The sequence below is a fragment of the Monodelphis domestica genome, chromosome 1, assembly GCF_027887165.1.
Source record: "Monodelphis domestica isolate mMonDom1 chromosome 1, mMonDom1.pri, whole genome shotgun sequence".
Classification (NCBI taxonomy): domain Eukaryota; kingdom Metazoa; phylum Chordata; class Mammalia; order Didelphimorphia; family Didelphidae; genus Monodelphis; species Monodelphis domestica.
Genome location: NC_077227.1, coordinates 90,564,997 through 90,587,907, shown reverse-complemented (window position 1 = coordinate 90,587,907; position 22,911 = coordinate 90,564,997). Strand labels below are relative to the sequence as shown.

The 22,911-nt window shown below is 34.3% G+C and overlaps 2 protein-coding genes across 20 annotated transcripts in view; one reads left to right on the top strand and one right to left on the bottom strand.

The window, feature by feature from the left end:
• Window positions 1-12,469, bottom strand: part of NSMCE4A (NSE4 homolog A, SMC5-SMC6 complex component) — a 48,149-nt gene extending 35,680 nt beyond the window's left edge. Inside the window, exons 1-2 of one of the 2 annotated variants that reach the window (XM_007478867.2) lie at window positions 12,366-12,469; window positions 9,347-9,401 (exon numbers count right to left, since the gene is read on the bottom strand). The gene's annotated coding sequence lies outside the window, so the exon portion shown is untranslated. The remainder of the gene's footprint in view (window positions 1-9,346; window positions 9,402-12,365) is intronic. The other variant, XM_056803161.1, reaches the window with a different exon arrangement.
• A 37-nt stretch (window positions 12,470-12,506) lies between these two features.
• TACC2 (transforming acidic coiled-coil containing protein 2) overlaps window positions 12,507-22,911 on the top strand; it is a 305,302-nt gene continuing 294,897 nt past the window's right edge. For 16 of the 18 annotated variants that reach the window (XM_056803021.1, XM_056803099.1, XM_056803084.1 and 13 more), the window contains exon 1: window positions 12,523-12,659. Coding sequence is in view for 1 of the 18 variants with exons in the window: in XM_056803043.1 (XP_056659021.1) it covers window positions 12,642-12,659 (18 nt within the window). In the remaining 17 variants the exon portion in view is untranslated. Of the gene's footprint in view, window positions 12,664-22,911 lie in introns of all 18 variants that reach the window. The other 2 variants (XM_056803043.1, XM_056802986.1) reach the window with 2 other exon arrangements.

Genomic DNA, 22,911 nt, shown 5'->3' with positions numbered 1-22,911 from the left:
TTTAAAAAATTCAGTGATGCAGAATTTGTCTCAAAGAAACTAGCCTGATTGGTAAAGGAAATACACCAGAAAACTGACTGTCCAAGTACAAATCAAAACAAAAAAAAATATGACATTTTCTCCGCTCAATCTCTGAATACTTAGGATATACAAGGAGAGTTCTGGACAGAAGATCTCCCCAATATACACCTAAAAATTCACAGAGAAAACAAATATATCCCATATGCAGCCTCCATTAGCTTAACCTGATACTCTAATGACCTTTGGTATAGGGGCAAGAGTTACTCAAGAAATATTTATTAAATGCTTACTATGTTCCAAGCATTGTAGTAAGAGCTTGGGATTCAAAGAAAGAGAAAAACAATTCTTGCCTTGAAAGTTTACTTCACATTCTAATATGGAAGTCAACGTGTCACACACACACACACCCCTAAGTGCTAGGACTACCATAGGAGGTAAAAGACAGTCTTTGTCCTCAGGGAACTTATAGGCAAAAGAGGAAGACAGTAAGAAAAATATATGTAGAAGCAAACTATATACATGATATAAAGACACTTAATAAATTTTCTATGTGGAAGTCCCCTAGAATGAGTGGCTCACCCAGATATTCGTGAAGAGAAATATGGAGTCAGGCGCTAAACTGAGTGAGGATAGATAGAGGCACAAAGATCTGAACTTTATAATAAATAAATAGCATAAACTGGATAGCATAATCAAAAGAGAATTTGGCAGTGATCATGATGTAAAGAACACATAGATCCTGAGTGGAACAATGGACAAAAGAATTTAAATGGACGAATTTAAATTTAAATAAAAGAATTTAAGGAAGTGAGTAACTGAGGACAGAGAATGGGGTTTGTATACAATTCACTTGAAATCTTGATACAAGAAGTATGTCTAATATTGCCCAACCAATGAGATTATCCCCTTCAATTCAATCAAATATAAACTTATTTATGTTTCGTAAACTGGACATAGACGCATCTTTAATAGTTGAGCCAGGCCCAGAGACAGGAGGACCTTGGTTCAAATCTGGTTGCAGACACTTCCTAGCTGTGTGATCCTGGACAAATCACTTAATGTTAATTGCTGAGCCCTCACTGATCAATTGTAGTATTGTATCAATTCTAAAATACAAAGTAAGGGTTTAAAAATTAGTTAATTTAATTCCTTCTTATCTGGTCGTTACTTTCTCTTACTATATCTACTAATGGATTGAGGAAGGTTAATTAATTATATAGAGACTAAGCACCCATGTACTGCAATATACATAAATTGTATGAAGTTGAATTGTAAACTAATGGTTGTCAACCTGCTTTTCATCCTTTTGTCAGCTGAGCATCATCAGGGCAGAGTTCAGTACAGTTCTCTGATGATATATCATTTTCATTTTAAAAATCTATAAATTATACTGAAATTATTTTCGTGATATAGTATTGCCAAAAGCAAGTTTACAAAAGAACAAATCTTTCTTAATATCAGTTTCTAGACCATAGTGTGAATGTAATCATATTTTAGCCACTTTAACTCCATATACCAGTTCATCCACCTGCCATTTTGGAAATTTTAATTTTACAATTAATCAATCATAGAGCCTTTAGGCATATAAGCAATTATATTTTTCACTATATCAGCAAATAGAACCATTCAAAATTGGTTTGCATATGATTAGACAAGAATCATTTTGATAATCAGAGATGCAGGTGGAACCCATGCTTCGTCTAACAAATAGGACTTCTTACACTTAGCAATTCTGTAAGCAACCTTATATAATGCAAATTCTAATGTTGCTTAGGTGGTTTTGCAAACAGCTTGTTTTTGTTATTAGAAACATTTTTTTTCTTGAAAAAATGTTCTTGCATTGTCAAGATGTTGTACAGTTGATTAGATTTCATATCATCTATGGTTAAAACATTCATACAAAGCAATTACGGTCTGTGTTCTCTATCAATAATAGTACATGAGAATCGAAAGGATAACTATAATAAATTTTATTAAGATTTTTAATTTTGTGTCTTTTTTTTGCTGCTTAAACTTTTCTTTGTTGTTTTTGCTTATACTAGTTTCACTTGCCCCAATGGAGAACTAGTGGATTTTCTCTTCAAACCTGTTATGTTTGTCTACTACAGATATCATTTCACTAAAAACTAGAGATAAAAAGAATAAAAATAAGAAATTTATGTTTAAATGTTGAAATTTCAAATGGTTGTAATTTTTCTTGAGCTATTTCCATTTTTAATAGTTTAAAAGTTCCCCATATATATTTGAGGGGAAATGAATTTATTAAATTTTACTTTCCAAATTGAATTATATGAAGAAACATGAGATATTTTTGTGGTACTTTTTACTTTTAATAGAAAGATTTTTAAACTTTTTTTTTAGATTATGTCAGATCCATATGCAGCAAGTAACACAACAGCACAATTCATCAGACTTGTCCCTATGTTAATGGGGTAGATTGTACCTACATCAATATTCATCATACATTAACTCAAAGTTGACTTAATTTGCTTATGCCATTATAACATGGCCATTCACCTACATATAATAAGGGGTGTAAAGTGTGACTCAAAGGGAGGCCAGAATAGATAGATATCTAGAGAGGGGATACTGGAGTAGAATTCTTACTTTTTTAAGTCTAGGGGATATAGTTTTTAGGTTCAAGCTATATTGCTTGAGGCAACGGTAAAGACTGGTGAGGGAAGGATTAAGGGACTATGGTTTACCTTTTCAAGGAGAAAATCCACTTCATCAGAAATTTGGAGTAAAAGAACAATTCAATTTATTTGTTTTGATGACAGGAATAACTATAAATTATGGAATAACATAATATTTGGGGAATCCACATTGTGAATGACTCAAAGGACTAAAGGGGAGACATGATGGGTATAAATAGGCAGCAACATATTAACAATGAAAATTTGTGCTCAAGAAGCAGCTAAAAGGTATTAGCCAAGAGCTGTATGATTGGAAAAGTAGATAGGACAATTATGTCTCAAGAGTGAGAGATGAGTACAGGTCAATAGCATGAGTACGATGCTATCTATTTGATACTGGAAGAGAAAGAGAAAGACTTCCATATTCCAGGGTGGGCACTTTTTGAAAGGATTTATAGGAAGGTGTGTGTAAGAATTGGTGGGATGAGAAAGTATGGATGAATTACAGTTTGCAGTGTTGTAAAAGATTACCTTTGTTGGAATATAAAGCATCTGGAATCAACTCAGTGAGCCCCTTAAGTATGGGTACATTTGATTCTCCTGTGAAATCAGGACTCACGTCTTCCTTAAAGTCCAAAGTACAAGGCTGTCCTATAGGGAAGTGTCCCAAGCCCACCAGGGCAGGGGCTAGGGCTATACATCTATAAGTATAATTTGGAGTGGGGAGGAGGAAGGGAAGACACTAGTATTTGGTTGGAGTTCAAGAAAGGCTTCATGTTGAAAGTAATATTTGAACTGAGCTTTGAAGGAAATTATGTATTTTAAGAGGTAGAGGGGAGATGTGCATTCCAGGTGAAGGCCAGTATATGTAAATATATACAGTTTGGAGCTGGAATGTTATATATAAGGAAAAGAAAAAAAAAGAACAGTTTGGTTTTAATGAGAGTGCATGAAAGGAAGAATATTTTATGATAAAGCAAGAAAAGTATGCTGAAGTCAAGTTGTAAAGGGCTTTAAAAGTTAAAAAAAAGTTCTTATTTGAATTAAAAACAAACCATTCCTTCCATCTTAGAATCAATATTGTGTACTGGTTCCAGGTAAGGTCCAGTTGAGGCCCTAGACCTGCCACTCTACCACTCAGTAACCTCCCACTTGAATATTTCTCCAATATTTTATTTTTGAATGCGCTGATATTTCTATAGATAAGAGGAAGCTCTTGAAGTTTTTGGAGTAGTGGAATGCCATGGTCAGGCCTGTGTTTTAGGAAGACCACTTTTGTGGTTGTATAGAGGATAAATTGCAGAAGGATACATGAGACACAGTCCAGCAAGAAGGCTATTTCAGTGATCTGGGAAAGAAGCCATAGGAACCTGAACTGCAGTGGTGACTATATAGGTATAGAAAAGGGGATGGAGATGAGAAATGTAAATATTGAATCAACAAGATTTCTCAGTTGATTATGTGAAGAAGTCAAGGGTAGATGAAGAGTTAAGGAGGATTGTGAATTTGCTCAATTCTCATCCAAGAAAAATCAGAGAAGCTAGGATTAATCATCGTTGTAGTAGCAACTACAAAGGAGATATTATGTCCAAAGTTTCATATAACTGCCAGTAATTTCTAAGTACTTGGAAGGCTAAGAACAAAAAAAAAGTATTCTTAAGATTCTATTTGAGAAAAAGATTGAATTATTGAATTAAATCCTACACAACCCATATCCATGACACTCTCTACAACATATACATTATAGACGAGGTCTTATTACTCTGATTATTTTTTAAATTAAAATTTTTGTATGAAAAGGAACTTTAGTCGAAGGATTTATTATTTCTACCAACATGATTCAGTGAAATATTAGACCAAAGATTTTGGATAGTCCTTTGAAGTTAGTAAAAATGTGACAACTTCTCCTTCAAAGAAAAAAAGTAGAAAAAACTGTACATAGAGTACTAATTTTCTCTGTTGCCTGCTCCAGGTTAAAAAATTATGCAAGAATTACTCATCTTTACAAAATGGTTTCTTTATATGCTAAACTGATGACAATGAGAGTATATATGAGTGATATTAGACTAGTTCTTCAAGTTAAGAGCAGCAATCAAGATGTAACTGAACTGATAAGATTTTTTTTTTTTTGGTAGAGGAGTGGTTCTACTTGGTTCTTTTTAAGAAATTTCATTTTCATTCAAATGTGTCTGAAGAAAGGGTGTTAGGAAGTAGATGACACACTACTAAAATATTCCCATTTCCTCAATTTATAGCCCAGAAAATCATGGCAGAATGAATATTTCATAGCTTAACAACTTCCATACTTCATTATGCCAATGTACCTGTAAACTAGTCAATATATTTCCTCTAAATAAGGATTTTAACATATGCCTATCCTGTGAGATTCTTGTTCATGTTCTTCTATGAGTTCAGCATAAGGTAGTTTACATAACATGCTTGACACCTTCATATTCTTCCTTATTTTATTTTTTAAGATATTTTAACACATAATTTTCATTTTTATGTCATTTGTATTTGCCATTGCAGTCCTTCCCTTTCTTCCATAAAGAGCCATCCCTAATTCCAAAATATGAAAAAAATGGAAAACTGCAAAATTAAACAATATAATAAAAAGCCCAGTTATATTTGATATCTTATGCTCATGATCAAAAATGAGTGAAAGAAATTGTCATTTGATCTCTCTTCTTGTGGGATGAATTTGGTCATTCTAATTTCATTACATTTAATTTTAATTGTGTTGTCATTCTTTCCATTTACATTGTTGTAGTCATTATTTATGTTGCTTTTCTGGTTCTGCTTCAGTTTGCATCAGTTCATATAAGGCTTTCCATGCATTTCTGTATTTGTCATATTTGTTATTTCTTATTCATCGTTATCTTCCACCATATTCTTGTATCACAATTTGTTCAGCCATTTCCCAACTGATGGTTATCTTTGTTGTTAGGTCTTTATTAACATACCCAAAAAAGTGTTGTGTAAATATTTTAGTTTATATGAGGCCTTTCATTTTGTCATTGATCTCTTTGCCTAGTATATGCCCAGCACAGTAATTTCTGTGTCAAATAAAAGGGATGTTTTAGTTATTTTCTTAGCATGATTCCAAATTGTTTTCCAGAATGATTCTATTAATTCATAGAGCCAACAAAGTGTATTAATGTGTGTTTTCCCATAATGTCTCCAACATTGACTATCCCCATCTTTTTTCATCGTTGTCAATTTTCTGGGTGTGAGGCAAAATCTCAGAGTTGTTTTGATCGACATTTATGTTACTATTAGTATTTTCAGGGCATTCTTTCTTCTGGTCATTAATAGTTTGCAATTCAACTATTCATTCAGATACACTGACTACTTTTCACTTGGGAGATGAATGGCTTGTGGTCTAACATATTCTTTGAGTAGTCGATATAACTTGATTTCAGACCTTTATCAGAGATCTTTGATTCTACATTTTTCTTGAGCTCAGAGGGCTCTGGATATGCATATGGATAGCTTTCACTCTCTCAACATGGCTGAGTAATCTTTTCAGTTATTAGTTTTCTTGGTAATATAATTTACTTTTCTTTAACATCATCACTTCTTTTAGGCAATAATAGTAATAGTAATGTTCATAATGTTACCTCCTGTAGATTATTGCCCTTTGAATGTTCCTCAATTTCAGTTCTTCAGACACTGTAATATTCTATAACTCAACCAAGAGAAGAATAATGTTTTTTTAAATGGGCTTTTGAATCATGTAACTATGGAATAAATAAATTTTAAAAATTGGCTTTTGTTTCAGAGAGAAGTTTAGGGTCACTCAAAGAATTTTGCAATTTCCCAAAGACATTCCAGCCTTCTCTCTTTGTGTTCAATTCTAAGTCCAGACGTTATTTTTCAAGCCTTAAAGGGCTGGCATGTTTTGATTGGGAAAGGCAGTGAGTGTTGTGTCTGACCCGACTATATACCAATTAACCTCTTTAACACTACATCAGTATATCATAATAACCACCAAAACCACAGATCAGAGAAGCATGTAGATTTTGTTTCCTTCTTGCCCTGATCCACATTCATTGTACAATGGACCAGAGCCCCATATCCTATTCCTTATCTTTTCCCCTTTTCAATGTCCTTTTTTTTCCCACCGTGAGCTCCCAGTATCTCCTAAGTCACCCTTCCTGTCCAGAAGAAAAGGATCTCATATACTTCTCCCTACTGTGATAGAGACTTGGTATATTTTCATTGTCTGCCCAGATACCTATTTCTCTAGTATGTTATGCAGGAGATGTTCTTTCAGGTGTAGATTGGATTAAAAGGCCTCCAAACTCTGAGATCCTATGAGAGAAATTCTATAGACTATTAGTTTAACTGCATTTCATGTAGTCAGGATACGAGACTGAAAAACATTAGTAGTAAATTAAACCTTTAAAGTGCTTCTGAGTGGTACCTGGAATCATATAAAATCATCTTAAGAGAAGGGGGAACAAATTTAAAGTGGTTGTGATTATTGGGTGATCATAGTTCTCATTTGTGTTATAATATATAGAGTCAAATTATAGTAACTTATCATCACAAATTATGTCTCAAAGTATAGTTTTTAAAATTATAGAATCCTTTTACCATTCTAAAAGAACTGACCAAAATATAAATTAATATACTCCTTGTAACAACGCTATAAGATAGCTGATTGAGTACTAGTGTTTCCAATTTACAGTTGAAAAAAACTGAGTCTCAGAGAAGTTACCATTTAACCAAGATTACATAGCTAATAAATGACAGACAGGTTACTGATAACTAGTCAAATGCTCTAATTATTAGATATTTTAGAACCTCATAATCTTAAATGACTTTAATCTTAAAGCTGATCTTTTTTAAAATTAAAAAAGTTATTTAGAATATTTTCCCATGGTTATATGATTCATGATTTTTTCCCACCCCTCTTTCCTTCCCACTCCCAGAGCTGACAAACAATTCCTCTGGGTTATACATGTTTTGTTGTTCAAAGCCTATTTCCATAGTATTCATATTTGTAGTAGAGTGATCTTTTAACATGAAAACCCCAATCATATCCCTATCGAACTATGTAATCAATTATATGTTTTTATTCTGAGTTTCTGCTCCTACTGTTCTTTCTCTGGATATGGATAGCACTTTCTCATAAGTCCCTCAGAATTGTCCTGGATCATTGCATTACTGCTAGTAGAGGAGTCCATTGTGCCATAGTGTATCAGTCTCTGTGTATATTGTTCTGGTTTTGCTCCTTTTGCTCTGCATCAATTCCTGGAGGTTGTTCCAGTTCATATGGAATTCCTTCAGTTCATCATTCCTTTCAGCACAATAATATTCCATTACCAAATCAAGGGACACCTCATTTTCCAATTTTTTTTGCCACCACAAAGAGCACAACTATGAATATTCTTGTACATGTCTTTTTCCTTATTATCCTTTGGGGTTACAAACCCAGCAGTGCTATGGCTGGATCAAAGGGCAAGCGTTCTTTTAAAGCCCTTTCGGTATAGTTCCAAATTGCCCTCCAGAATGGTTAGACCAATTCACGACTCCACCAGCAGTGTATTAGTATCCCAATTTTGCCACATGCCCTCCAACATTTATCACTTTCCTTTGCTGCCATATTGGCCAGTTTGCTAGGTGTGAAGTGGTACCTCAGAGTTGTTTTTATTTGCATTTCTCTAATCAGGAGGGATTTAGAACACTTTTCACGTGCTTATTGATAGTTTTGATTTCTTGATGTGAAAATTGCCTATTCATGTCCCTTGACCATTTGTCAATTGGGGAATAACTTGCTATTTTGTAAATTTGACTTAGTTTCTTATATATTTGGGAAATTAAACCTTTGTCAAAGAGTTTTGTTATAAAGATTTTTCCCCCAGTTTGTTATTTCCTTCTAATTTTGGTTGCATTGGTTTTGTTTGTACAAAACCTTTTTAATTTGACATAATTGAAGTTATTCATTTTATATTTTGAAATGTTCTCTATCTCTTGTTAAAGCTGAACTTCTTAAAGATTAATGTCTTTAAAATGCTGACCAAATCCTTTAGCTCCCAGTCATTTAAAGTATTTAATATACTGGGAGGCAGCAAGGTGTAGTTTATAGACTGCTAAGTCAGAGTCAGGAAAACCTGGATTCAAGTATTACCTCTAACATATTCTGGCTCTGTGTTTCTGGCAAGTCACTTAACCTCTGAGGGTCCTAGGTCTAGGCAATTCTTTAGTTCTAAGTTTCAGAGCAAGTACCTACCACCATTGGTGGAGAGAATTTCCTTACTGGGAGTTCCCTATGTCAATGAAATTGCAAGTCCAAAAAGATGAGAAGCCAGTGTTGGAGGGTTTGGTAGGCTTTGTAAATTGGCCCAAACATTCTGGAAAGCATGAAATTATGTTAAGAAAGTGACTAAAATATTCACATTCTATGATCCAGAGATTTCATAGCTAGGTATAGGAGCTCAATCACAAAAAGAAAGACCCTATGTACTCTAAATTATTTTTACTAATACTTTTTGTAGTAGTTAAAAAAAAACAACAAAAATGTGGATGCCTATTGATTGGGATAAATATAACACATGAATGTAATAGAATTATCTAGAATATAATTAAATAGAACATGATAGAAACTTAGCTAGGTGGTGCAACGGATAGAGAAGTCATGAAGACTCATTGTCCTGGGTTCAAATTTGTCTTCAGATACTTACTAGCTGTGTGACCCTGGGAAAGTCACTTAATCCCTGTTTGCTTCAGTTTTCTCATCTGTAAAACGAATTGGAGAAGAAAATGGCAAATCACTCTCATCTCTTTGCCAAGAAAGCCCCAAATGGGGTCAGAGTTGGACACAACTGAAATGACTGAAAAGCAACAATAGAATATAACCATGCAGTAAGATTCATTCAAAATGATGAGTATAAAGAAATTTAGAAAAATGTATATGAATTGGTGCCAAGTAAGAAAGGACCAGGAAAAGAAAATCACAATGATTGTAATCGTGTAAATAGAAATTACTATAAGAACAAAATCATTTCAAGTTGAATGCAATGAAATTATAAATGACTAACCTTGACACCAAAGAAGAAATATGAGAAGGCTACATCCCTGCTTCTATGAAGAGGTGGGAGCCTGGGGGCAGATCCCTGAATATTGATGTGTAAGATTTTTTTTTGGTTTAAGTTTATTTATTTATCGAATTTGTTTATTACATTAAAGTACCCATGTATTTCCTTGCCTCACTCCTCTCCCCATACTAGAGAAGGCATCATTTGATTAAAAAAATAAATATATACATATATACATATACATATAAACTAAGAACATTCAAAATATTCTTTAAACAATATTTCTGTTGCTGTATATAGTCTTCTCTTGGTTCTGTTCTTTTTGCTCTTCATAATTTCATGTAGGTTCTAAACCTCAGATTTCCTAATTCAAAGGGCCTATCCCATAAGGCCAGATTTTTGATGAAATTTTACTTACAGTAAATTATTCAATTAAATTCTTCTCATTCCTTATAAGTGATAAACTTCAAGGGAACAAAAAAAAAGAGAAACATGATTTTGTGTTTAGAAGATTGTTAAAAAATCATTCTTTTCATCAGGGCTAGTTTTCAAAATGGATCTTGAGGTCATCTTATCCAACTTCCTCATTTTACATATAAGGAAACTGGGGTTCCCATAGGGGAAGAGAAATGTCCAGGGTGATAAACCTAGATTGTTACAGAACTAAGACTAGAATCCATGTCACCAGAGTTCAAATCCAGCGCTATCTACTATTCCACACTGACTCTTTAGTGTCAGCTCCTGGCCATCTTAATTAAACATGTGACAGCCTATTATGACAAACTGAAATGATATTTCCCAGTAAGTGGATATTTTAAGATGACCAAAAGCAATTGAAGACCGTTGAGAGATAATTTTGACTCAGAGCCTGGTGTCTTAGAAAGAACAGAGAAAGAAAAGAGAGCCAGGAGACCATGAATCAAGTTTCAGGCTTGCCACTGAGCTAGCTGGGCAAGCTGTTGCCTCTCCTGCCCTTATTTGCTTCATCTATACAGTGCCTAAGAGGGAGGACTAAATGATTTGTGATTAATTCCAGAACTAAACCTATCATCTTTTAAACTATTCTATGCCTTCTTATCTCAATTTTAAAAATAAAAATAGTGTCACTCCTATATATTCTATAGTATTCTTTCAAAGACAGAGAGAATGTGGAAAAAACACTGCCTTTTGAAGCAGATGATGTGGATTACAATCATTTTTAAAATTTAAAATTTATTTATTTATTTGTTTGTTACATGAAAATTCTCATGTAACTCTCTCCATCTATCCGCTAAATACACAATTTACCAAAAATATATATGTATTTGTAAAGCTATGTCTTGCTTGTTTCTATTTATCAGTTCTTTCTCAGGAAGTGTGAATACAACAAGTCATTCTTTAAACAATATTTCTGTTGCTGTATATAATGTTCTCTTGGCTCTGCTCATTTCACTCTTCATAATTTCATGTAAGTCTAGCCATTTTTTTAAAATAACCTGCTCATCATTTCTTACTGCAAAGAAGGATTCCATTACAATCATATACCACAACTTGTTCAGCCATTTCTCAAATTAATGGGCATTTCCTCAATTTTCAGTTCTTTGTCACTAAAAAGAGAGCTCCTATCAATATTGTAGAACAGTAGATTCTTTTCCTTTTTCCCAAATCACCTTAGAAATCAGCCTTAATAGTGGTATTGCTGGGTCAAAGGTTATACACAGTTTCATAACTCTGGATATAATTCCAGATTGCTCTACAAAATGGATCAGTTACCAGTTCCACCAATAGGGTATTAGCTTCCTCATTTTCCATATCCAATGTGTAAGATTTGCTGAAATATTTTTTCTTTCTTATTCTTTGTTATAAGGGGCAGTTCTCTGGAAGAAGACACTTCCTCTTGGCATAGAGTTCTCAACCTCAAACCAACTCATATTTGTACAATGCTTTGATCCTAGGGATTAATAAGGAATCATGAGTAGGAGACAGAAAAACAATTTCAAAAAGTTACAATATCAGAAAGTTTTTTTCTGTATATTTATTTGAACTTGAATACTGAGTAATTATGTCACAGGAATAGATTGGGGATATAAATGATATGAAAGCATAAGATGTCAATAGAATGTTTTAAAACAAAAAAAGAAAGTATGAGGCCAGTCAAAAAATTTTTTAAAAAATTTTAATGGTCCAGGAATAAAACCTATTTTTAATCTTAGAGAACTGCCCACAGTTCAGACAAGTTATGTGCCCTGTGTTCAGTTTCAAAGGTAATAAATGTCAGAGACAATATTTGAACTCAGATCAATGCCATTTCCCATGCTGAGGCACAAACTTTTTACAATACAAGCTTAAAAACTTCTAAAAAAAAATCTCATGAACACAGGTCTCCTTTTAAAGTTGAATAAAGAGGAATTTATTTAAGACATTCCAGGATAAAAAAACAACTGCTTTGTTTTATGAAACCTACAGGGGCATATGTGATCAGCATGACGTGCTACCGTGTACCAGGAGGTCCATTAATTTCACAGGTTGTTTTCCACCCCCTTGGTCTTAGTGTAAAGCACAATTTGGCCAAGTCAAAGTATAGGGCTATTTCAATTAAATAAACTGCATTAGAGTGTCCAGGATGCCTTTGCTTTCCAGGAGGCTGCACAGAACACCCCCACCCCCCGCCCCTCCTTAGCCCTACCTGAAGGCTGTTATTCTTGTGTTGTTCTCATCTTGCGACTGAAAATTCCTTTTGAGAACTGACGTGTCACAGCAGTAAAGCTCCCAGGGTCAGATTCCTTACACTTCGCTGCCATCCAGCATAGTGTTCTCAACCTTTAGCCAACTCACATTTATAGAACGCTTGCTTTCATGTGATCCTGGGGTGAAAAGAGGGACTATGAGTCGGGAGAGAGAAAAACAGTGGTGAAAAGTTACAGAATCAGGAAGAGAGTGGTCTTTTTCCTTATTCTTATTCATGCTAGAACAACAGCTGGTAAGTAAGTCACAGATCCTATTTTCTTTATTCCTTTTAATGAACTTGTACTTTGAACTAGTTTGGCAACTGAGATTAGAAGGATAAATGTTCAAAAGTCTTTTTTTCCCCCTCATACAGCAAACTTTAAAGCTCATTTGTGATTCCATTTTTGGTCTGTTTTTAAAAAATAAGAGAGTTGTTACTTCTTGCCCTAAAAATAGCCAGTGATTTTTAAAGCAAAATAGTGGCAAGTATCCCAGTTTTTCTGAGCCTCAGTTTCTTCATCTTTTAAATGAAAGGGTTGAGCTAAATTGTCCAAGGGTCCCTCCTTTCCAACCTTAAAATTCTACAATTTAATGAGTCTGTCAGCAAGAGATATTATTATACATTTGTAGTTAAGCAGCAATGTAATTTAAGAAGGTATTTGAACTAATGACTTTATGGAAATAAGTTATTTATAAGCTCTTAATCATGTTGGCTTATAATTGCACTTGTTGTCATTCTTCTTTGGATTTTCACAAAACAGAATAACTTTCCATGCAGATTTCCTGCTCTGTAAAATGAGAGAACTGGACAAGATGATCTCTAAAAGCCGTGTTCAGATGTTGTGATTATTAATTTAAGCTTCCACAATGTTCATTCAAAATGTGTTTTCTAGATTGATTCTCAGTGGTAGTTATTAGCTACACAGACAGATTAAAGCTGATCCAAGGCTGACCCTAAGGCTTGGGACAGTCCACATATTGTGTTACTAGAATATTTAATTTTAAGGAATCATTGCCATTCTTTTTACAATTTGGTGTTTGAGTTTGGAGTTTTTAAATAAGTTCTGGGGATTCTTAATATCCCTATGATTCTATAATTCTAATATCTGAATTCTATAATTCTATAAATATAGAAATCCTATAAACATAAAATTCTATATATCTATAATTCTAAATATCTGAATAATTTCAGATATTTTCCCATAGTAGTAGGGAAAAGAAACACTATAAAATGGTGCTTTATTTCATGTTAAACCAAACACAACTTTAGGAGATAACTACATAAAATGGAAAGAGCAATAGACTCACCATTGGAGGACCTCAAACTTAATCCTGGTTTGACCCCTAAAACCTGTGTGATCTGAGATAATTGACTTAATTTACTTATCCTTTCTTTTTTTCTCTTTATTTTTAATCATCCTTTTTTTAATTTTAGTGTTCTTATTTGTAAAATGAGGGTATTAGACAATATGGTTTCTAAATTACCTTTTAAATATAACTTATGATCCTCTGGTCTTGCTATATGTTTAGGATATTATAGGACAGCAGTGAAAAGTTAAATTTGATTAATTTTCTCTGAGGGAAAAGGAAAGTAGTATCTTTCAAAATTTGTATTTGTGCATCTCAAATTCATTATGTCTAAAATAGAACTCATTTTACTTCTGCCTCCATCCTTCCATTCACCTAAGTTTGGAACCTTCAAGTCATCTCTTTCTTCTCTTACATTCTTACCCCCAGTTCCCAACTAATCAATCATCAAGTCTGCCTACTTCTGCCAAATCTCCTATCTATCCCCTCTTCTCAGGTCATGCAGTCTGTAGTTCACACCCCCATCACCTCTTACCTGGTCTTTGCTGTTAATTTCATCTTTCGCTATTTAATTTCCATCCAGCTGCCAAATTAATATTCCTAAAGTATAGCTTGACTGTGTAATTCCTCTTATTAATAACTTTAATAAGCTCCCTGTTCCTCTAGAATAAAGGACAACGCCTTCTGTTTAGCATTTAAAGTCTTTCATAATCTGAATGCTTTCTAGAATGATTTGATATTACTTCTCCCTTTTGACCTCTAAAATTCAGCCCAAATGGTCTATTTGAGGTTTTCTTCATATAGTGGCTCATTCACCAACCCAATGGCTAGCACTATCTGTCTGCCATATGCAAAACATTTTCCTTTAAAATCTCCTCTCAGGAGCCTATATGCCAATAGCCTATTCTATATGAGGCCTTTCTTAATTCTCTAGGCCACTATACTCTCCTTCCCAAATGTTAATTTGTATTTACTTTGTATATATTTTACATTAACTTACCTGTGCACATACATATAGGTCAGGAACTATTTCTTACAGTGTCTTGCACAGAGTAATTGTTTAATAAATGTTTGCTGAATTGAATATATTCTGAGGTTGAAATGAAATTATGCAATCAGAGACCTGGAAGAGAACCTTGAAAGGCTACTTAATCCAACCCACTGACTCCATATAGCACTACATTCAAATGATTCCCTAAAGATAAATGCCCTTTCCTTAAAGGTCTATGAACAATAATCCATGATACCTTCCTATCTCAAATCTCATCTTTTAGTCATATAAATATATTCACCTATTTCTTCTGCCCTGCCTTCAGGGGAAACACTCATATGATGATCTTTAGAAGGGATGGAATTTAAGACTACCTTGAAGGACCAAGCTGCATCAATTGAAAATGACATTTTTATTAAAAATCCAGAAGGCAAAAAAATGAAAATTTTTATTTCAAAATAAAATTATAATAAAATCTTTGTGTTGATTTATATATGTGGTCCTGCTACTGTTAAATCCCCTCTCCATCTATTCTTTGCTGGAATTGAGAAATGTATTTCCTTTAGCATCTCCCAATATTAAACAAGATGGTGCAGAAGATAGGGTGCCAGGCCTGGAGTCAGGAAGACTCATATTCCTGAGTTCAAAACCAGTCTAAGAACCTTACTAGCTATGTGACCCTTGATAAGTCACTTAACACTGTTGCCTCAGTTCCTCATCTATAAAATGAGGTGGAAAAGGAAATGGCAAACCATTCTAATATCTTTGCAAAGAAAACCCCAAATGGGATTATGAAGAATTGAACATGACTGAATAAAAACAACAATATTAATCAAACATAAATTTACTGATTAGTATGATGGTTACAAAGATCAGAGACCTGATGCTTTTCTCTGAAAAGTTTATGGTCTAATTAGGGAGAAGTTCAGCTCAGGGAGAAGACAGTTTAGAAAGATACCCTGAAAATGGGAAGAGCCAAAGGGTGGTACAGTTTCTAACATTCTGTGGGAGTTCAGAGAAGCAAGATGTTGTGACTCAAAAAAAAAAAAAAAGATTTGTGGGAAGGATGTGAGCTGAGCTAGAACTTAAAGGAGGAGCCAGATTTGGGGAGAAAAAAAGGAAGCATCCCAGACAGAGATAATAAATGATATGCATAAAAACACATGGAAAAGAAAACCCAATGGGGACAATGTATAGATAGGTTTAGGGAGAGTAGAGGATTTGTGTCAGGAAGTTCCTGGAAAGACTGGAAGGGTCTTGAATACCAGGTAAAGGCATTCAGATTTTATCGTAGGTGGTGAGAAATGGTACAAGAGTTCTGGGAAGAGAAATTACACGAGAAAGTGATGTTTAGGAAGGTTTACCTGGCTTCAGGTTGGAAAATGGATTGGAGGAAGGAAAGATGGATGAAGCTGAAATTAGTTCAAATACCAACAATTCAGGTGTGAGATGGTAAAGACTTAAAGAACATGGAGGGAATAGGAATGAAAAGGAAGAGATGGATGCAAAAGACATCCAAAAAATCAACAGGACCTGAACAATGTCTCAATGGGGAGGAAAGCCAAGGTGACCTCTTGTAAAGAAATATAAACATAAATGCATTAAAAATTATAGTTTGTAAGGATAAATTGTGTCTGTTCTTCTGTCCTTGTGAAACATATATGTATAGAAGAAATAAGTATTTTTGCAACATTACTGCCTGAGGTTTCCTAAATATTATTAATAATAGTATTTAAGTTGATAGAGTGTGATTAGTGCCCTTAGTATGTAACAAAAAAAGGGGAAATCCTATTGTGCCAGATTAAAGTCTGTGAGCAGCCCATGTGGACTGGAGCCAAGATTAGTTTCCATGAATTTTAATTAGAGATTAACTCCAGCATTATATACCAGTGTTGTAAATCAAATAAGTCCAGGCAGAAAGAAGAGCTTTCTATGGTCAAACAAGCTAACATCTGTTTGCAATCTGGTAGAATGAATTGTGTCTCACTATTCTGTACATGAAGAATTCTAAGGCGCAAAAAAGTATTTATGGATGAGTATGTTTCTGGTTTGTATTCATTATTCAATTCAGCAACATTAACAGGCATCTTCTGTGTTCTGAATGAGCCCCGTGCTAGAAGCTGGGAGAAATACAAACTTTAGATAAAAGTATGGTATAATCATGATGCTAGCATGTAACTTTGGATTATTAATAATAATATTAGACTCGAAGGATCATGGCTTACATTTATTTAGTACTTTAAAGTCTGTAAAGTGCTGTACATACATCATTTCATTTGCTCTTCACAACAACCCCATGAGGTAGGTTACCATTATTTATTTATAACTGTTTTAGAGATGTGTCAGGTAGGTCTCACAGAGGTCCAAAGATCTGGCTATGATCACAGAGCTAGTAAATGTTAGAGGTAAAAGCCCAACCCTGTATTTAGACAGCATTTTATAATTCAGACCTCATAACACTCTTCAGGAATAGGTACTACAGGTAACAACCATTTTACAGATGAGGAAACCAAGGCTCCAAGAAACTAAGGGACTTGGCCAGAGTTAAACAGCAAGTATCAGAATATGAGAATTAAGGACAGGTTCTTCTGACTCCAAAGTGTATGCAAAAAACTTGACGAATTTTTTTCAAAGCTTGGATCAAAGAATGATTACAGCTAAAAGAAGCTATTAAAGAAAGAATGGTTGGCTGTAAAGCTGAACCTCATGGATCTGATTCTCAATCTGGTCCGTTCAGAAAGAAGCTCGATTTAATCAGTTCATCCAAGGTTCCTGAACGCTGAGGAGCTGATTCACCCACTACTGGAACTAGAATGCCAGTTTGCTGACTAACAATGACAAGTGAACTGGTTTCAGTCTTTTGTATGGGTGTTTCTTCCAGTTGAATCAATCCACTTAGGAGGCCAATTTACAAAGCCAGAAGGTTGTTGCTGAGTGTAGAATTGAAACCAAAGGAATTGGAAGTTAGGTACTATTTCCATCAAATCAGGATAGTTTGACAAATGATACTTCTCCACTCTGCCTATATTTCTTTCCAAAGAACCAATAGATCATCTTTAATCCAAGCATCTTTTCTCCTGAACAGTGCTGAATAAACACTAACAAATTCTTAATCTTTGGTTTTCCCTTTCCTAGCCTCTAAACAGACTCTTCTGTTATGAAAATATTACATTTAACTCACACAATACAATAGAGAATGGAATACTTTTTAGACTTTTGAAGTATTTTTTCCAATTACATATAAAAATTATTTTTAAATCTTTTTTTTTTAATTTTCAGTTCCAAATTCTTTGCCTCCTTCCTCTCCTCTCAATCACTTACATGTTGGTCACTTCTTGAAGGAGATTCTGGTAGACCCCAAATTCAGTTTTGGATACTGTTCTTCATGGAGGAGATCATGACTTGTTAGTCACCCAAAAGCAACATTACCTCATGCTATAGTATAGTGCTAGAGTGAAGGGTTTGTTTACTTTAGCTATACTTTAGATTCCTGTTACCCTGAGGGGGTTTCAGAAGTCTTTACTCTCATCAGCAGCCTATTCACACGTCATCTCTTGGCCAACTTCATTTAATGCCTATGTTATTTCAGAGTGACACTTTCCTGACTTTGTTTCCAAATTACAGAGGGAGGCCCCAGATCAAGGTTTATAACCTCCATGTTTTGGGGAACATATATTTCATTTTCACATATGCAGAGAACCAGTCAACCAATTGGGCAATGATTAGATTTCATAAGATGTGTAGCAATTGGACGCACTTTCAGGTATTTGGTAAATGTCTGTGAGCATTCTTTTGCAAAAATTGATAATAAAGCTCAAGTTAGAACCTGACAAAGTTCTTTTGCGTCTCAAATTTCATACCAACCAGATGAGACAGCTAACACTTGGACTCTAGGCCAGTCACAAGATCTCCTGCTCATATTTTCCAATTCTTTGAAGAGCATTTCATGATATTAATGTTTGTCTTGCCAAATGAGAAGTACACTCTTTGGCAGTTGATTAATGCTTCCTCCATGCCTACGGTACTTCAATTTACTTTGGAAGACATTTCCTCCTCATTTTTTACACTTGAAAAATCTCTGGTCTCTTTTTACTTAGAATACCTTGTAACACAACTTTGCTCACATTGCATTCTATCTTGTATTATAGTTATTTGGCTCTCAGTGGAATTTTACAAATTTCCCTCAACTCTGAATATAAATTCCTTAGAGGCTATGATCATTATTTTATTTTATTTTTATTTTATTTAAGTTTTTTTTCATGATTCCATGATTCTTGTTGTCTCCCTCCCCTCTTCCCTCTCAACTCTCAAAGTTGACAAGCAATTGCACTGGTTTAGACATATATTATCATTCATATCCTATTTTCATATTATTCATTTGGGTAATAGAGTAATCTTTTAAAACCCAAACCCCAAATCATATACCCACATAAACAAGTGATGTCATATGTTTTCTTCTGGATTTCTACTCCCACAACTTTTTTCTCTAGATGTGGATTGCATTCTTTCTTGTAAATCTCTAAGAGTTGTCCTGGATCATTGCATTGCTTTTAGTAGCAAAGTCTACTATATTTGATCAGCCCATAGTGTTTCAGTTACTGTGTTTAATGTTTTCCTGGTTCTGCTCATTTCACTCATTATTCTATATAGGTCTTTCCAGTCCTTATAGAAATCAAGCACATCATTCCTTATAGCACAACAGTATTCCATCACCATCATATACCACAAGTTGTTTAGCCATTCCCCAATCAAGGGACATTCCTTCATTTTCCAATTTTTTTGCCACCACAAAAACTGCAACTATAAATATTTTTGTACAAACAGAACCTTTCCCATTATTTTTTTTTGTCTTTTGGATACAAACCTAGTAGTGGTATTGCTGGATCAAAGTACATACATTCCTTTAAAGCCCTTTGAGCATTATTCCAGATTGCCTACAAGAATGGTTGGGTCAATTCACTATCCTACCAGCAATGCAACTGTGCCCCAATTTTGCCACATACCCACCAATTTTTATTATCTTCCTTTGCTATCATATTGGGCACTGCTAGGTATAAGGTGGTACCTCAGAGATGTTTTGATTTGCATTTCTCTAATCAGGAGGGATTTAGAACATTTTTTCATAATTATTGATACTTTTGATTTCTTCATCTGAAAACTGTCTATTCATATCTCTTAACAATTTGTTACATGGGGAATGATTTGATTTCTTATAAATTTGACTTAGTTCTTTGTATATTTGAAAAATTAGACTTTGATCAGAGAATTTTGTTATAAAAATTTTGCCCCAGTTTATTGCTACCCTTCTAATTTTGGTTGCATTGGTTTGTTTTTTTTTTGCACAAAGAATTTTTTAAATTTAATATAATCAAAATTATTCATTTTACATCCTGTAATGTTCTCTGTCTTTTGCGTGGTCTTAAATTCTTTCCTTCCCTATAGATCTGACAGATATACTATTCCTTGTTCACTTTATTTACTTATAATATCACCCTTTATGCTTAAATCATATATCCATTTTGAATTTATCTTGGTATTAGGTGTGAGATTCTGATCTAAACCTAATTTTGCGATACTATTTTCTCAGCAATTTTTGTCAAAAGTGGGTTCTTATCCCAAAAGCTTGTATCTACTGGTTTATTGAACACAAGATTGCTGAGGTTATTTATCCTTAGTCTATTCCAATGATCCACCCTTCTATCTCTTAGCCAGTACCAGATTGTTTTGATATGATCATCATTTAAAAAAATCTTCATATCACCAATTCCTACTACAAATAGTAAGTGTTCAATAAATGCTGAATAGAATCTTGGCTAGAGAGGAAAACATTTATATAGCACTTACTATGTACCAGACATTGTGCCAAATGATTCATTACTCTGGGAGGTAGGTACTATTAACATCCTCATTTTTCAGTTGAGGAAATTGAGGCAAACAAAGGTTAAATGATTTGCTTGGGTTCAGACTAATAAGTAGGATATCTGAGGCAGGATTTGAACTCAAGTCTTTTTGATTCTTGACCTAGGACTCTATCCACTGTCTCTGGCTAGGGCTAGATAGCAAGCCAATGGTAAACAAAGAAATGAAGATTTATAGTCCTGTAGCTTATCTGCATATAAGGTGTTAAGTCTTGATCTAAATCTAATTTATTAATATGATTGATTAAATTTATAGTTTTCTTAACATTAAACCAATCCTGTATTCCTGCTATAAATCCAGCCTACTAATAGTGTATAATCTTTGTGATATGTTGTTTAAAGTTCTCTGTTAATATTTAATTTAAAATTTTCATATCTATGTTTCTTGGGGATATTGACCTATAACTTTCTTTTTCTGTTTTGAGTCCATGTGGTTTGTATATCAAGACCATATTTGTCAAAAGAAGGTATTAGAGGATAGTCCCTCTTTTTCTATTTTTGCAGTTTTTATAATATTGAAATTGTTTTTTGAATATTTGATAGAATTCATTTGTGAATCCATCATAATTTTAGAGGCCTGATGATGAAATGTGCTATACATTATAGAAGTGAAGGACTTAGGGTACAGAATGATATATATATATATATATGTATATATTTTTTTTTATGTAACCACTGAGGAAATTTGTTTTGCTTGACTATACATATTTGTTGTGAAAATTTTATTTTCTTTTTTTTTTCTCAGTGTGGGTATAGAAAGGAAAGACAGGAAAACAGATTTCTATTTTTTGGTTTTCTTAAAAAATAGGTTAGGGAGTGCTTTAGATGTGGCCTGTTGAAGTCTTTTAGATGAAGCCACTGTACAATTCATTTTACTGACCTGTTTTACTTTGTCACAAGAGACTTCACAGAATGAGAGTAATCTGTAAGCATTTATAATAGAAAAAACAAAATATAGCCATAAAACTTTTCAAAAGATTTGATTATGGTGGTCATGGAGGGGGCAGAATTGAAGCTTCCAGGGTGCTCCTTGGGGAACATAGACATTCTCTGGGTATTTGCTTCAGAAATAACTCCTAGGATCCTTCTAAAACAGATTACACAAATAGGAGAGGGAGAGCAACCTTTATGTGGCAAGGCTCCTAGATTTCAGAGACAGTGATAGGGTTTCTTTCCCTGCCTCTGCCCCTGACAATGTAGCTTCTCTACTTAGACCCATAAAGTCTACCATTTGAGATTCAAACCCAAGGAGACTGAGGACCTCTATATCTTTGATTTTTCTCTTTAAATGTAAAGTTTTAGAGTGGAAGCCTCTGAAGCCATTTTCAGAGTTCACCTTAAGGCTAGAACATTAGTACTGCAATGGAACTCAATTACATCAGTGCTTTGCTGATCATTGTCCATAAATCCTGTAAAACTTGTGTATGTTCTCCCACAAATTCAGCATCCTGGGGGTCTCTGGATGAATTGAAGCTACTTGCTGCAATGGGGTAGGGTAGGAGGTGAAATTCTAAGAGAAAAGAAAGAGGAGGAGTAAAAGGGAAATGGAAAAAGTATTAGAGACAAATTTAACCTACTTTGAGACTGTGGTAGAGGACTATTTCTGATTATGGGACAGATGATCATCAAACCATCCAGAGGCTCTTCAAACATGAAGAAATCTCCAGTCTGCTGTGTGGGAAAAAAAAAAAAACAACAACCAAAACTCTTGCCCCTTCCAAGGCAGCTAGTATATTGGAGGGGAAGAAATATTGGAACCTAATCCAAATTTGTGTACTGACACTCATCGTCTATGCTATTTCAGACAAGTCACTGTTTTCTGGAACTTAGTTCAGTTTCCTCATCTTTATGTAATGGGGGACTGGCAATGATAGCCCAAACCTTATGAGAACATAGTGTTTTCTGCTTGAAGCAATCTTCTTGGATTCCTTTGAACTTTGGAGGATGTATAGTGACTCTTCTAGTATCTGTTTATCAAGGGATGAAGAGAAAGTCCTCTTTGTTGAGCAGGAAATGATCAAGAGTACCAAAGACTCCCACCGCAGCAACTAAAATTCTTCTGAGAACAACTGAGTCAGAAAGCATTATGGACCTCATCTAGAAGAAGGACCTTAGAATTGGTTTTCTCCCATGTAGCCTATGAACACATGGACGGGCTGTTGTTCCTGCCTCCTCTCTGTCTGTCTTCTTTCCTTTGGTTTAGGACCTTGTGAAATTTCAAGAGCCCCAAGAAGTGGGGTGTGCCAGTAGCCCAGTGTGGTATGGCATCAATTTCCTGCTTGACCCAA